The sequence below is a fragment of the Patagioenas fasciata genome, chromosome 18 (genome assembly GCF_037038585.1).
Source record: "Patagioenas fasciata isolate bPatFas1 chromosome 18, bPatFas1.hap1, whole genome shotgun sequence".
NCBI lineage: Eukaryota > Metazoa > Chordata > Aves > Columbiformes > Columbidae > Patagioenas > Patagioenas fasciata.
In genome coordinates, this window is record NC_092537.1 from 13,111,187 (window position 1) to 13,126,293 (window position 15,107).

The 15,107-nt window shown below is 61.7% G+C and overlaps 1 protein-coding gene across 1 annotated transcript; it reads right to left on the minus strand.

The window, feature by feature from the left end:
- Positions 1 to 4,935: 4,935 nt before the first annotated feature.
- LOC139829330 (uncharacterized) lies at positions 4,936 to 12,698 on the minus strand. The gene is made up of 7 exons (XM_071816368.1): positions 12,630 to 12,698; positions 7,410 to 8,025; positions 7,178 to 7,272; positions 5,948 to 6,079; positions 5,667 to 5,744; positions 5,218 to 5,382; positions 4,936 to 5,064 (listed from the first exon to the last, which is right to left on the minus strand). The coding sequence occupies exons 1-7, from the start codon at positions 12,696 to 12,698 to the stop codon at positions 4,936 to 4,938; spliced, it is 1,284 nt and encodes a 427-aa protein (XP_071672469.1).
- Positions 12,699 to 15,107: the final 2,409 nt, after the last annotated feature.

A 15,107-nucleotide genomic window follows, 5' to 3' on the forward strand; every position in this document is an offset into this window, starting at 1 on the left:
GTTAAAAAGGGAATCATCATATTAGTGAAAGAATTTACTAACCTTCCTGAAAAGGCGGGAACTAATAGAGGGGACTAACTAACTAACACTTTGAGGGTGCCTATTTTAGAGCTTTATGTAACCCATTATGTTAAGAAAAAACAGAACCTCGTCAAAGGCCATGGTAAGAAGTTTTACAGCACCTAGATGTAAATTTAAGGCACCTGGCTGTAAACCTGAGAAGACGAGATAACGACGATTTACAGCAAAAGGGGGGAACCAGTCTGGTTTCAATCGACTTGGCAGCTTGGGTCCAGTCAATTCAACATAATGAGCCAAAGGTAAAAAGCTGACTGTGATGAGGCTGAAGGAGCCTTCATCCAAAGACCCCTCCTCAAGACCACCAGCCGGCACTGCGCAGGTGCCACAGGGAGGGGTCAAGGAGGAGACTATGGAAATGATCACCTGGGACTCATTTTAGTAAGAAGCAGGAAAGGTTATGAATATGTAGAGGCGTTCCTGGGGTCATTATGAATATGTAACACCTTACTGTATTTAAACACACCTCATATTGTTAGAAGTTGGGCATGAACGGTGGAACGATCGCCCTTGCGCCCGACGTCGAAATAAACATACCTGCTTTATAACCTCGTGAGTTGGGAAGTTTATGACTTCACAGGTTGTAAACTTGTTTCCGCTCATCATCACGGCCAGAGAGCCCTGCAGCCCCGGCGCAGCTCTGAAGTGAGAAACAACAGATGTAGAAGGCAACCCCAGCTCCTGCAGCATCCTTTTCTTACTCCTGCAGGGATCACCGCCCCTTAAGGGGTGGGGAGGAGGAGGAGATCCCTTCGGTACCTGCAGTCTGCTGGTTCACTGCTGGGGCGCAGTGCTAGGCGCGGGAAATATGAAAATAAACCGGAGCAGCAGCGCTCCTGGGGCGGGGGGTGTTCCCTGCAGAGCATCCCCCCAGGAGCCGGGCCTCGGCTCAGCCCGACCCAAACCCGCCCCACGCCCACCCAGCGGAACCTCAGGAACCAGGGGACAAGTGACCCCACGACAGGGGTGGTCGGGCAGAGAACGGGTTCCCTCTGGCTGGGAAAGGGGGGGTTGAGCTGAGGGGGAACGGGAGGTTTGGAAAAGGGGAAGGGGGTTCCCATCGAGGCAGCGAGGCAGCAAGGCTGCAGGGGGGGTCCCGTCCCCTCACGCAGCCACGTGAGCTCCGCCAGGGGCTGGAGCGCCGCTCCCCGCGGCCGCCGTCCTGTCCGCGCGAGAGACCGCCCCGCCGCCATCTCTAGTGAGGGCACAGCGGCCGCGCTCTCCCCGCACCGCGCTCTCCCCGCACCGCCCGAACGGCGCCGGTACCCGAGCAGGAGGACTGGGAAGGACGTTAACTCCCCCTCCTCGGCGGGGTGCGCCGCCCGCTTCCCAAGAGCGGCTCCCAGAGCGACCGGCTCCCCTCCTCCCCGGCGGCACGAGGCACGGCCTCAGGGCGGCGGCTTCACTGCCCGCGCCCAAGATGGCGGCGCGACGGGAGCGGGAAAGCGTGAGGCGCTGCAGGCGTCAGGCCCGGCCCGGGAGCCCCCAGCCGCTCCTGCTCCCACGCACCCCCCCCGTTTGCTTTACATTTGTGTATCGTATATAAATGCAGAGACAAGGAGCAGCGGCATGGAGCAGGCTGCTGGGTACGGGCTGTTCCCTCGGCACACACACCCACACCCCCCCGTCCCGGGCCGCTGGGCACGAAAGGGAAGGTGAGGGAAGAACGAAAACTAAAGGCACAGAGGCGTCCTGGCTGAAGCCGAGCTGTGCTCGTCTACCCTTTGAATGACAATTCCAAAGGCACATCCCCACTCACGAAAGCTGGCGGCTCCGCAGCGTCCCCAGCAGACACAACCACCACCGGCGGGGCGGGGGGGGCTCTGCCCGGGGAGCTCCCGCAGGGTCCGCAGTCTGAGGACAACGCTCCGCCCACAGCCCCGCACCGAAACCGACGGAAGGTCCCACAGCCTCCTTGTCAAGCCCAAGGGAACCCGAGCTGGGCCCGTATACGGTCAGTGCTCCAGAGGCTTCTCTGCTCCCAGGCGTTTCATTCAACGAGGCCCCGTCTGTCAGCCGAGGGCTGTGGGCGTGACCAGAGCGCCCATCAACCGGAAGTGCTGGGCGCTTTCCTGCGGCTGCAAAGCGCTGCGACACGGGGCTGGGGGCACCCCTGGGCAAGGCGCGGAGCTGCTGCGACCCCCAGTTCTGGGTCCCCCGGCCCAGAGCAGAGCGCTCCCCTCCTCCGGCTGCCGACAGTCAGCCCGGTGAAGCACGGAATGACCTTACAGCCCTTGAGGTTATAAAGAAGGTATGTGTTTATTTACGACGCCGGGCACACCGGGAATCATTTCACCTAATACGTGTGTAAAATTACAGTAGCTGTGAACTTGGTTAAATGCAGTACAGTGTTACGTATTCAGGAAAGTTTTAGGAACGCCTATACATATTCATAACCTGTCCCCGAGAAGGCGGTTCTTATTACAGTGATTCAGGAGACCATTTCCAGAGCCTCCACCTCTGGCTGCTCCTGGTGGCAGCTGCGCAGTGACTGTGACCCCGGGTCCTCGTTCTCTGTACACGGTCACCGTTGGTCCAGTGTGATGAGCTGGTTGGGTCTCAGCCTGCTGAGCCGGTTCAAACTGGCGTATCTCCTGTCCTGTGCCCACGTTTCTGTAATCTAGTTCACCCAAGGATTATTATCTTTGCAAGGCGTCAGTGAAGTCCTGTTTTTCGTACAATCACAGAATCACAGAATTGGCCAGGTTGGAAAAGACCTCAGAGATCATCCAGTCCAACCCTTGGTCCAACTTCAGCCCGTTTACTAGATCATGGCACTAAGAGCCATGTCCGATCTCAGTTTAAAAACCTCCAGGGACGGTGAGTCCAGCACCTCCCTGGGCAGCCATTCCAATGCCTGATCACTCTCTCTGTAAAGAACTTCTTCCTAATATCCAGCCTAAACTTCCCCTGGCAGAGTTTAAGCCCATGTCCCCTTGTCCTATTGCTGACTGCCTGGGAGAAGAGACCAGTTCCCAATAAGTTACACAGAGCTAAGCAAGGCTGGGCAATAGTGATGCGGGTTAAAGGGTCAGCTCTCTAAGTGTCTTTAGTGATGTGGGGTAGGGTTAGTTCCTGAAGTGTCAAGTGTTAGTTTGTAAGTGTTAATTAGTTAATTGTCAGTTCCCTGTATCACTGGCTTCTTGCACAGCCCCCTGGTTACCCCCTGACCCCGTCCCCCCAGTTAGTCCCAGGGGGTGTTTCTGAAGCCCATGGACACCTCAGCCCCACCCGGGGTGCAGGATGGGCCTTTGCTGGCTCTGCCCTGGTGCCCACTGGTTTGCTCCCAGTGCTCCCTCTGGGGGGCCCTGGCTACCACCGGATCCACCTGGGCACCCCTAAAGTGCCATTTTAGCACTTATTTTTCTCCTGAAAAAGCAAACACGGCAGGGCTTTCTGCCATCCTGCCCCAGGGACCCCCACTCAGACCACACCAGCGCTTGGTTGCTCATCATCATTTATTGCAGCCACTGCCTGCTCAGCGCCCGGGGCGGTGGGACCGGGGCCGGGACCCCCGTCCTGCCCAGCTGTCAGGGCGCCGATTCACTGCGGCGGGGCTGGATGGGCGGCAGCGGCTTCGGTGCCTGGGTGATGTGTCCGAGAGACGAGACTGGTCGGCGCAGCAGCACGGCCGTTAGCAGCGAGGTCGATGTACCTGGGGGCGAGGGGCAGGGTCAGCCACAGACACCCACAAACAGGGTCCTGCCCCCACCCTGAAGCACACAGGCTGTTGTCCCACACTGCCCAGCACCACTCCCCATGTCCCCCAGCTCCCTCCAGCTCCACCATGAGGAGCGGCTGCCCCAGCAGCCAGTGCTGCCCCCACGTCCCAGGCCAGATCCCAGACCCTCGTCCCACCCAGCCCAGCTGCGGGCACAGACCCGTCCCCCCAGACAGCAGGGTGTCCTCTGCCCCCCGGTGCCCTGACAGGGCCATACTTGGCCGGCTCCTCAAGGTCAAGGTGTCTGGGGTGGCCCTTGGCGTTGTGGGCAGCTGAGAGCCCCCCATCATGGAGAGCTGATCGTCCTGCCGGTTCCCATCAGTGCCGTCCTGGCCCGACAGCTTCATCGCGTCCTTCTGGGAAGGGGAGAGCGTGTGACCCAAACGTGGGGCCCCATTCCGCATCCTCCAGCAACCCTCCCCCAGCCAGCTCTCCCTGGGGAAACTGAGGCACAAATCCCCCCTACAGGCTCAGCATCCCCCTCCCCACCTCCGTCATCCCTACCTTGTTGGGGCTGCGGGCGCTGGGTGAGGACGGCCGTGGGGTGCTGGGCGGTTGGGGCTGGAAGCGCGGGGGCGTGAGGGTGTGTGCGCCCCCACAGCTCCGCGGAACAGTGGGGTACCTGCACTCGCCCGTCCGCTCCCTGTGGGACAGGACACAGGGTGCTCAGTGCCTGGCAGGTGGCACCCCATGTGTCACTCGATTCCAGGGAGGGGTCGGGGGTGCTCCCTGTTCGGGGGGGAGTTACTCACGGTCCAGGCGCCAGCATGTTGACGGGCCGGTCGCAGGACAGGCAATGGAAACCAGGCAGCAGCTGCCTGGAGAGGGGAGAAAAGGGCTGGGGAGCTCCTGGGGGGCACAGCCCCACCTGCACACCGTCCCCTGCCACAAAAAGCCTCTGCACCCACCCCCCACGATTGGTTCAGGACGGCTCCTCCCACACGTGCCCCCTCATTGTGCCGCCTCCATCGCTGGGAAGCTGCAGCTGGCAGGAGCACAAGGCACAGCCACTTGCTCAGCATCCCCAGGGGCGCTGCCCACTCGGCTCCCACGCCAGGGTACCACAGCGGCACGAGCTGGGACAGCCAGCAGGAACAGGGCCGGCACTGCCAAAGCCACCGCTGTCCCCATCGCACTCACTTCCTAGTCCCAGCAGCATTGTCATGCTCTGGCTGCAGCGCCTTCTCCTGGAGCTGCTGCCCACTGAGGCTCTTCCACCGCTCCTCCTGCTGCTGCCGGTACGCCCCCAGCTCCCGGCGGTCCAGCTGTGGACGGGTGACACCCTCAGCCATCTACCCCAGGATGGGACATGGTGGTCCCCAGGGGGACAGCCGGGAGGGGGCACCCTCGCAAGGATGCTGCCTCAGGCTGCCAGGCCCCCAGGGTGCCAGTTCTGCGTGGAGGGGACGAGCCCTCACCTTGCAGTCCATCTGTCTCTGCAGCTCTTTCTGGAACCGGTGCCAGCTCTCCTCCTGGCCCGTCACCCGGCTCGTCACGTCCTCCATGACATTGTTCAGCCGCTCCACGCACGCCTCAAACTGGCTGCGACTGACTTTGTCAGCCAGGGCGGCTTTGTCTGCTTTCTAGCAACGGGGAAAGGCAGGAGAGCGTTGGGGACAGGATGCAGGGACAACGCGAGAGGGACAAGTGGCTGCGTGGCCCTGTTCACCCCATCACCCCCGTGGGGTTGGTCCCACCAGCCAAAGTGACTCGGGGTCACAGAGGGACCTGGCAAGGGACCCGCAGCCGGGCTGGAAATCCTCCCTCCCCCTGGCTGCTTCTGCCAGCCGGCACCCAAGGGACAAGGGGCGTTTGTCACCCTGCCCGGGACACCCTTGGCTGGCACCAGGGCCCCTCAAGCCCCTACCTCATCGATTCCCAGCACCAGCAGCTGCTCCTTGTCTGCTTTCTGCTTCTTGAGCCTCCCCAGGGCCTGGGACAGAGCCTTCCAAGGCAGACAGCAGCCCGTGACGCCACGGCAGGGTCGGAGCTGCCCCCCAGCCAGCCGAGCACCCCCTGCCTCCCCAGCCCATCAGAAACCTCCAGGAAAGGCATCGGGAAGCTGTGCAGGGCTGCGAGCAGGGTGGCAGGGGGACAGATCCCTTGGGGTCCCAGCCTGGGCTCTGCCTGCGGGTTACAGCCACCCACCTTGATGTCCTTCTGCTCCTGCTGGCGATCCTGCTGGAGGTTTGCAAGGGCCGAGCTGAACTTCTCGTAGTCCTTTTGGAGCTGCGTGATGCTGGCCTGGAGGCACTTGAGCTGCTCATCCTGCTGCAGGGACTAAGAGGACAAGGCGGTGCTGAGCAAGGGGGGTGGCTGCCCCGCGGGGACAGTCCCAGGGTCTTTTGGCTGGTGGCCGCGGGCTCTCAGGGCAAGCAGGACATTTGCTCCAAGGTTTTAACTCCCTTCCATGCTGCTGACTCCCACAAGCCAATTAGGGGGGCAGCGAGGGTCTCCCCCGCGTTACAGCAAAGCAGAAATGCCTGGGGGTCCTGGCAGCTCAAGCCCCCTACACCGCGTCTCCTTACCTGTCTCCTCCACTTTGGGTAACTCTCCACCTTGCCGCCCGCCTTCTGGGCCAGGGACTCCAGCTGCGCCTCGAGCTTCTCGCAGCGCTGGAGGAGCTTCCCCAGCAGCGCCCTGGTGTCCCAGTTGCAGCCGGGGCACCCCGCGTGCTTGTGTCCCCCGCTCTGCGCCGTCGCCCTCGGCTCGTCCAGCTGCTGGCAGGGGAGGAGGAATCACCTCTGAGCCGGGCTGGATGCCGCCCACAAGCGCAGGTGCCGTGGAGGCTCCATGGCCCCATCCGGCCAGGGGACGTGGCCGGGACCCTGCCAGGACTCCCCCCGAGCCAGCGGGGGCTGGGAGCGCTGCCCCCGGGCCTCACCTCTGCCTGCAGCTGCTGTGCTGTCTCCATCACCAACTGATTCACGTACTCAGCCGCAAACTTCTCCAGCTGGGCCTGGGTCGGCTCCTGCTGCTTCCCCAACTCCTTCCGCTCTGCCTTGACCTTCTGTCCCTTGGGCCTGGCCAGCGAGACGGGGGCAGGGGCAGGTTTAGCCTTCGTGGGGGTGTCCAATGGCCCCCAAACTGGGATGTTCCCAGACCCCAGGCTCCCTCGCAGCCCTGCGGGGTAGGAAACCCTCTCCCATCCTTTTACCGCGGCTGTTGGGTCATCTGGCCGCTGCCGTCTGCTTTCCGGCTGGCGCCAGCCGCCCTCATCTTTCTGGGATCATCCTCCACCTTCCTGATCTGGGAACGGCAGTGGGGGCGGTGAGGGCACAGCCCCCTGTGCCATTCCGGCACGGGGACCCTTCGGCTGCCCCCTCCCTGCCCAAACTGGCAATCCCCGCAGCCCCTCGGGGACTGCTGCCGGCTCACCTTCTCCTCCTGCCCGTGGAGGGCACCGGCCATGTCTTGCAGGAAGGCCACCTGGCACTTGAGGTCGGCCAGGATGCTGGTGATGCTCTGCCGGCCTAGAGGGACATGGTGCAAGGGGATTTGCTATCGGTGAGGGGGTCTCAGCCTTGGGGCCAGGCTCTGAGCATGACGGGCCCCTGAGCCAGGGTGTCCCCACACCAGACAAGCCCCGCCAGCCCCCCCGTGCTCTCACCTCCCTCCGGGAAGAGCCGGCGCACGTTCTCAAGATCGGCATGTTCAGCTTTTGTAGATTTAAGCTGCTCCACCTGCTCCTTCAGACCAGCGCAGAGGTGGCCGAGCTGCCCAACCTGGGAAAGAACCTCCCGCATCTCCGACTCGTAGCTGGAGGTGCTGGTGGTGCCCCAGGGCTTGGCCGGCTCTTGGGCATCGCCTGGGATGGTGGCTTGGGAGGTGGAGGACCCAGGCTGCACCCCAGGGGTGGTGGTGTGGGTCCCAGCTGATCCTGGCTGCATCCCTGAGGTGCTGGCCTGGGCATCAGGGGCCCCTGGCTGTGTCCCCAGGGAGGTGGTGGCCTGGGTGCCCGGGGATCCTGGCTGCATCCCCGAGGTGCTGGCCTGAGTGTCAGGGGCCCCTGGCTGTGTCCCCAGGGAGGTGCTGGCCTGGGTCACTGGTTCCCCCTGTGTCCCTGCTTGCATCCCCGGGGAGCCAGACCCTGCAGTCCCCTTGCTGGTCTCCATCTCAGGCTGTGTCCCACGTCCCTTCGGCCCCAGTGCTGAGCGCTTCCTGGCCTGGGTGTCCACGGCCACCTGGGTGGGCTCGGCGGGGGCAGACTGGCCCCCAGCGCCCTCCTGGGAAGAAGAGGCAAAGGGCAGCAGGGTTACTGGCAGCTGGGCAGCCGTGAGGACAGACCCCAGAACCCCCCGCCGTGTCCCCAGTCCCTGTCCCCAAACCAACATCTGGCGGGGCCAAACTCATGTTGAACATGAGAGCCCAAATGCAAAGGGATCACGGGGTCAGCCCGGCCATGGAACTGGGGGGATGGGACCCCCAGGGATGGGAGCCCCAGCGTCACTGCCCAGCACCCCCAACCCACAGGCTGTGCCCCGAGGCAGGAGGGCTGGTGCCCCCGAGGGAGCAGGGAACGCAGCCGCCTCCTGTCCCTGCGCAGCCCGGCAGCGTCCTGGGGCTTCCCCTGGAGCTGGGTGAGGAGAGGGACACCCGTTCAGATGTGGGAGCGGGATTTAAAGAGCATCCCCAAATGAACTGGGGCAGGAGACAGAGGGATGCTGGGTAGGGCTGTGCCTGGGGCCCGTGGCTGAATTGCGGGAGCAGAGCTTTATCTCCCCTCCTTCCCCTCCCATGGTTCTATTTGGATGGCTCTCTAGTTCAGAAGTGCCTTAGCAACTCCTGGGACACCCTTCCCACTCTTCCCTCCTGCTGCCCTTCACGCTGGTGACACCGATGGCCGTGGGGCACGGGCACAGTGTGACAGGGCAGCAGGAGCGGGGAGGGGACGAGGGTCCAGCTCCCTCCCGGGGCACCAGGGGACGCTCACCAGGCCAAGGGTCTCCTGTATCTCCTGGATGTCCTCTGCCAGGCCAGAATGCGCCTCCTGCATGGCCCGCATGTCCTCTGTCAGGCCGACATGCGCCTCCTTCATCTCCTGGATGTCCTCTGCCAGGCCAGAATGCGCCTTCTGCATCTCCTCCTTCATCTCCCGCATGTCCTGTTCCAGGCCAGAATGCGCCTCCTGCATCGCCTCCTTCATCTCCCGCACGTCCTCTGCCAGGCCGGACTGCACCTCCTTAAACTTGTTGATCTCCTCCCAGAGATCCTGGAGCGAAGCCCTTTCCTGGGAGAGCGGGTGGGGGGTGAGCCCAGGGGAGGGTCCCTGGGGACCTGGACCCCGCTGTGCTCTGCTGCGGGAGCTCGGGCTTAACCCAGCCCTTGGGCTGAGGGCGGCACGAGGGCAGCGCGGAGCCCAGAGGAGGGGGCGTCTCGTGGGGGAGCACCCAGGGACCAGCAAGAGCATCTACCTTGGAGACGGCTCTCTCCTTCTCTTCTCTTGTTTTTGCAATGGCCTCCTTGGCCACGGAGGAGACCTCGGAGTCGCTCCCGGTCCCCTCCAGCGTGTCCTTCTCATGCAGCTGCTCTGCTGGTTTCCAGAGCTGCTGCCCTGTGCCCAGGGCTCCGTCCTCCTCCTTCTCCTGGCCAGGCTGGTCCTCGCTGTCGTGCTCCTTTGCCAGGCTGGGGGTCGGGCTCTGCCCTGGCTCCAGGACAGACGGCTCCTGCTGGCCCAGCTGCCCGATCATGGCCTCGAGCAACTTGTGCAGGGCCACCAAGTCGACAACCCCCAAATGGGGTGTCCCGATGGCGGCGTTCAGCAGCTCCAACAGACCGAGTGTGGCCATCGCTGCTGCTCTGCCGGAAAACACTGAACTTGATGTGGGAGGACGGGAGCTTTTCTGTCCGCAGATGATGTTGGAGGGAATGGCAGCCAGCAGCCTTTCTCCTCCTCCTTCTTGCCACAGAAAGTGATCCAGTCACCAAACGGATCCAAGTGTCAAAAGCAATCCGAGTGATGAAAGTGATCCGGTCACCAAACGGATCCAAGTGCCGAAAGCAATCCGAGTGATGAAAGTGATCCAGTCACCAAAGCGATAAAGTTCCGAAAGTGATCAAACCACCGAAAGCGGTTCAACCACCAGAAGTGGTTCAACCACCAGTAGCGATCCCACCACAAAAAGTGATGCAACCACCAACAGCGATCCCACCACCAGAAGTGGTTCAACCACCAGTAGCGATCCCACCACCAAAAGCGATCCAACTGCCAAAATGAGTCCACCACCACAGTGATCCCACCACGGCAAGTGATCCCACCACGGCCAGTGACCAAATGGGCACGGGGCACAGGTGACAGGGGACAATATAGTGTCTCTGTTGCCCGGCAACAGCCGCCCCAGCAGCCAGCGGGCGCCGCCCTGGCCATTGTGATGAAGTTATCCACGGGATGGGAGGTGCTGAGGGTCCCTCCTGCCTTTCCCACTTTACCACCTACAGTGCAGCTGGTGACACCTCAAATGTTGTGGCAGTCACTGCAGACCCTGCCCAGATGCAAAATACAATCGGACAGGTCACGGGGAATGAAATCTCATTTCACTGAATTAAATACCCTCAGTTTTAATTGCAGAGAGAGTGGCTTTATCCGTGTTGTGTACTCAATCAAACTCTCCCGACGTTTAATCCTTTCCTTTCCCCACGGCACAGTGGCCTCGGAGGCGATTCCCCTTCGTGGCAGATGTGCAGTGACTGGCTCACGAGTGCACCAGCACCTGGGAACCTGGGCTGAAAACAAGGCCAAAGTGCCCGGTTTAGGATGCCTTTCCCTGCGGCTGATCAAGGCAGACGGATGTCTTTGGAGAGGGAGCTGTTCTGAAGGGATTTCTTCTGCCTCTCTTGACCATTGGCATGAGCCAGTGGCTGCTGACCAGGAAATGTGCTCATCGCTTGCTCCCTCGTGAACACTGTCCTGGCCTTTTCAGCTATAAAGACATAAACCAGAGTATGTTTCCTGTCCTCTGTGCAAGAAGGTGGTTCAAGTGCAAAGGTGATCTTGCCTGTAAGCAGCACAAACTGCTCTAGAGATAGCTCTTTGCTGGGGATGGAGCTGTGAGAGAGGTTCTCCAGCGGGCACGGCTGCCTCCCTTTTGAAACACGGGCAATCTTTTGCTGGGATTCCCGTCCCTCAGCCTGATGGCTCTGACATCTCCTCTGACGCTTCCGAAACGGTGCTGCTATCTACACAGCCATTGCAAGATCCTCCTGCTCTGTGAACTGAAGTTGCTCCATAGCTGCAGAGCAGCAACAGCCCCATCGCCTCCATGGCCTGTGCCCGCGGGAGCTTCAGCCCCTTCTGGGCTTCCTCGCCCCACAACCCCCAGCCCGCCTGGCTGCCCCCTCCTCACCCACTGCCCTTGGCCTCCACCACCCCCTGCCCCCCCAGAAAGCCACGGCCACCATGGACGGCCAGAGATCAGACTGGGCTGGCGGAGGTGGGGGCGTCAGGGGGGTCCAGGGTCAGGGCGTTGGGAGCAGGGGCTCCCCTGAGAATCGCACTGGAAGAATTTTCTAGGTATTATTTCTAGGGTGGGGGGGCACACACTGCTGGGGAGGGCACTGGCCCTCAAGAGCCTCTAGATGGTCTTTTCTCCTCTCATTTTTTAAAAATATATATCTAAAGTATATAAATCCAGAGAGAAGGAGCAGCAGCACTGAGGTGGGTGCTGGGTGGGGGGTTTCTTAATGCCCCGTCCCACCAGCATCGCTGCAGCGGGGCGGGAGAGGGAGGGGGAGGCAAATAACAAAGAAACTGATGGCTGGAGGCAGCTGTCGGCACCTGGATCATGGCTATGGGGGCACCCTGGACTGGGGGGGCACAGCCGCTGGGCCCCCTGCCTCTGCATGTCCCAGACCCCGGATGGAGCCCCCAAAGCGCTCCCCTCCTCTGGCTCCCAAAATCAGCCCAGCTTCTTGCACAGCCCCCCCGGGGCCCCCTCACCCCGTCCTCCCTCCCTCGACACCCCCAGGGCCCAGGGGGATTCTACAAGGTGATGTCCCCCCCGTCACTGCCACTGCCACTCACGGCCCTTCCCAGGGGAGGGGGTGCTGGGGGGGTTTTAGTCTTCAAATCAATCTTGCTTACATTAAGAAAACAAAAATACAACCAAGCCAGGTTGAAGGTTCATTATTAATGCAAAAATAAGAAAAATAATTTAAAGAAACCCCCACTTTTTGAACCCCAGCTGCCCCATGCTCCGTACACAGCACGGGGACTGATCCCCTCCCCAGCTCATGCGGTTCTGAGCTGCTGCTGCCACTGGCGGCGGGTGGCACCGGCTGCCCTGGTGTCCCCAGCATCACCCCGGAGTACCCCAGGCTGATGTCCGCAGCATCACACCAGGGCTTTCCCGGGTGTCCCAGCCATGTCCCCTCAGCACCTCCCAGCATCACTCCAGGGCTTTCTCCAGAGGGCCAGCATCACCGCGGTACCCCAGCCCGTTGTCCCCAGCATCACCCCAGGGTGTCACAGCATCGCTGTGGGGTGCCCTGATCCTGCCACCTCGGGGTGTTCTTAGCTAGGACAGTGGCACAGTGGCCACCTCTGCACCCACCACACTGAGGTTTTGAGACCTAATGAAGCTCCCTCCACAAAGAGCCACAAAACAAGGGTGGCCACCCCAGCGCTGGCAGAGCCCGGAGGCGTTGGCTGCCTCCTGCCCACCCCACACCAGCTGGCGCCACGTGTGGGTGCTCGTTTGGGGTCCGGCAGAGCTTGGCTGGGGAGGGACAGTGTCACCTTCCCCCTGCTGCAGGGATCAGCCCCTGAGCCTTTCCTATGTGGCCGGGGGGACACAGGATGGCTGAGGCCACTGGGTCAGCTCCTCCTCCCCACCTGCAGCGCCGCCAGCAGGGGAATCCCACTCTGGTTTTGACAAGCAGTTTTCAACCGGATCAGTCCCATGGTCCAGCTGGATCCGTCCCACAGCACCACACATGTGGCACCGGCTGTTTCTGCAGCAACTCGCCCTGGACTGCAACCCGGTGGCAACTTGTTGTTCTTCAAACAGCTCTGAGAGACTCGCATCCCCAACCAAGTCCAGCCACGTGAGGCTGGGACCCGCCTGTCTGTGCCAACAACCTCGAGATGAACCCTGGCCCGGGTTGCTGTGACAGCTCCCAGCACGCTGCTGAGACAACAGCCCCCAGCGCTGCCCTGTGCCCAGCAGCCTGGGCACATCTCGGGCAGAACTGTCCTTAACCAGGGCCAAGGGGCTGGCAAGGGATGGAGTGGGAAGGAGGTCCCTGTGCCAGGCACGGGTGCCACTGAGTGTCACCTCGCTGCAGGGCAGGGGGTGTTGCAGAGGCCCTGTTGTGGCCGCGTGGCTCTTCTCTCCCCCGGGAGCTGCAGAGGCTGATGATGATGCTGGGGGTGCTCCCAGGGGATCTGAGCTTGGCTGGGGGTGCTGCGGACTCTCTTCCATCCCTGCAGGCCTTGGCAGCATCCAGCAGCATCTGCCTTTCCCCCCGGGAAGGGACAGCGGTGCCGGGCAGGCTCTGCACCGCCTTCCCTGCCCCATAGACACCCTGGGCATGGGGATGTGCTGCAAGCCTGGCCCTGGATGCAGCTGGAGGTGATGTGGGTTCAGAAGAGATGGGGCAAAATGATGGAGGAAGGGCCAAGTGGTGCTGCTGGATGTCACAGTCCCTCCTCCCACGGGGCAGGGTGTTGGTGACAGGGACACAGTGACCTCCCCGGGGATGCCAGGCTGGTGGCCGCCAGCAGTGAGCATGGAGGAGGGCAGAGAGGCCGCGGGCAGGCGTGTGCAGAGGGCTGTGTGCTGCTGCTGGGGCCAGGCGTGATCTCAGACAAAACCCATCACGGCCTGGCCGTGCCGAGCAGATGGAGGGGGCTCAGCTGCCCGCGGATCCTCCAGGGACGGCTCTGCCGCGGGTGCCCAGGGTGCCGGCAGCTCCGGAGCTGCTGAGCCAGGGAGGAGAGAGGCCTGAGCCCAGCTGCAGTTTTTCTCCCCACCACAGCGAGCCCTGCTGGGTACGGGATGTCCCCTGAGAGCCTGGTGCTGGTGGGGGACACCCCTTGCCCCCCTGCCAGGCCTCCCCGGGGAGCAGCCCCAGTCTTGGTACCATCCAGCCTGGGCTATTGGTCTTTTCTCTCCCTCCAGTGAGATGGAAGGAAGTTGGGAAGCAACCCTGCCTGCTGGGACAGTCTTCTGACCCTGGGGACCAGCTCCTGGGCTCAGCAGCACTCGGACTGGGCAGGATGGTGGGAGGCGACGCGGTGACTCTGTGCAGGATCTGGCCCCAGAGAACCCCCCTGCACCGCGCCGGGCTGGCTGGACGCTGCCGGCACCGCGGGAGGGACTCGCTGGCTCGGGCAGCTGGGGAACAGCGTCAAAGCTGAGCTGAAACTCTGGCCACAAACCTCTCCAAGCTCAGAGGTTTCACTCTCAAACTGCACCCACAGTTAAAGCTCATTTCTCAGCAGCCTCCTGACCGGACAGCTGGGAAGTCCATCCTTACAGAGCCAATACATAAAATGCTCCTCTTGGAAAAGTGTCCTTAAAATTAGGTTCCCTTCTCCCATACTAAGGTCGCCGTCCATAAAGCAACGTCCCAAGATCTCCTGGGTGTGCCGGCAGCTCCAGGCTCTGCTGACAGCACCGTGCTGCTGCAGCCCCTGCAGCAGGGGATGGACACTGGCATCCCCCGCAGCATTTGCATCAGGATAATTCTCTCTGAATTATTTGACAAAGGCGGGTTGCGCTTCACACACCGTGGGGAGAACGAGGTTTACCCAACCTAGAAAGCTCCGGCTCACTGAAAATAGCAGTGCCTGTTGTTTCTCTGCAGCTGGTTTTGGCTGAACACTGGAGCCCGGCAGCATCCCACCCGAGCCAACACAGCGGTGGTGGGAGCGAGAGAGGGAACCTGAGCGGGGCTTAGTGCTGGACTGAGTGGAACCAGAAATCCAAAGCAGCTTGACAATGAAAGCAGGAAAAGCCTAAAGAAAAAGCGAGGGGAGCCGGACGGTGAAAGATGCAGGAGCCAGACTGAGAGTCAGATCAGAAACCGGCTTTTGTTGGAAGGAGATGGGCAGAAAGCAAGACCTGATGAACACGTGAAAGGGAAATAGTCTAAAATGCGACAGTGAAACAGAGGCACGTCCCAAAACTCCAAACCTGCCAGAATTAGGAAGTGTTAGATGATGACAGTGGCTCTGCCGGGTCCGCAGCAATGTGCCACAAAGTGCAGCAGCTCAACAGCACCGAGAGCCTCTGGACCCCCCGCCATGCTGATGTGGGGAATAAAACCAGCTCCCATCAGCCAAGGACCTAAAACCCTGCTCGGGTTC

What these genes read in the sequence shown, in the direction of transcription:
- LOC139829330 (XM_071816368.1), bottom strand. Translation starts at nt 12,698, where the DNA reads ATGGGACTGATCCGGTTGAAAACTGCTTGTCAAAACCAGAGTGGGATT. An exon ending in TCCACGGGCAGGAGGAGAAG is followed by an intron (nt 6,080 to 7,177) that starts GTGAGCCGGCAG and finishes TTGTCCTCTTAG; the next exon opens with TCCCTGCAGCAGGATGAGCA. An exon ending in AGAGACAGATGGACTGCAAG is followed by an intron (nt 5,065 to 5,217) that starts GTGAGGGCTCGT and finishes ACCCGTCCACAG; the next exon opens with CTGGACCGCCGGGAGCTGGG.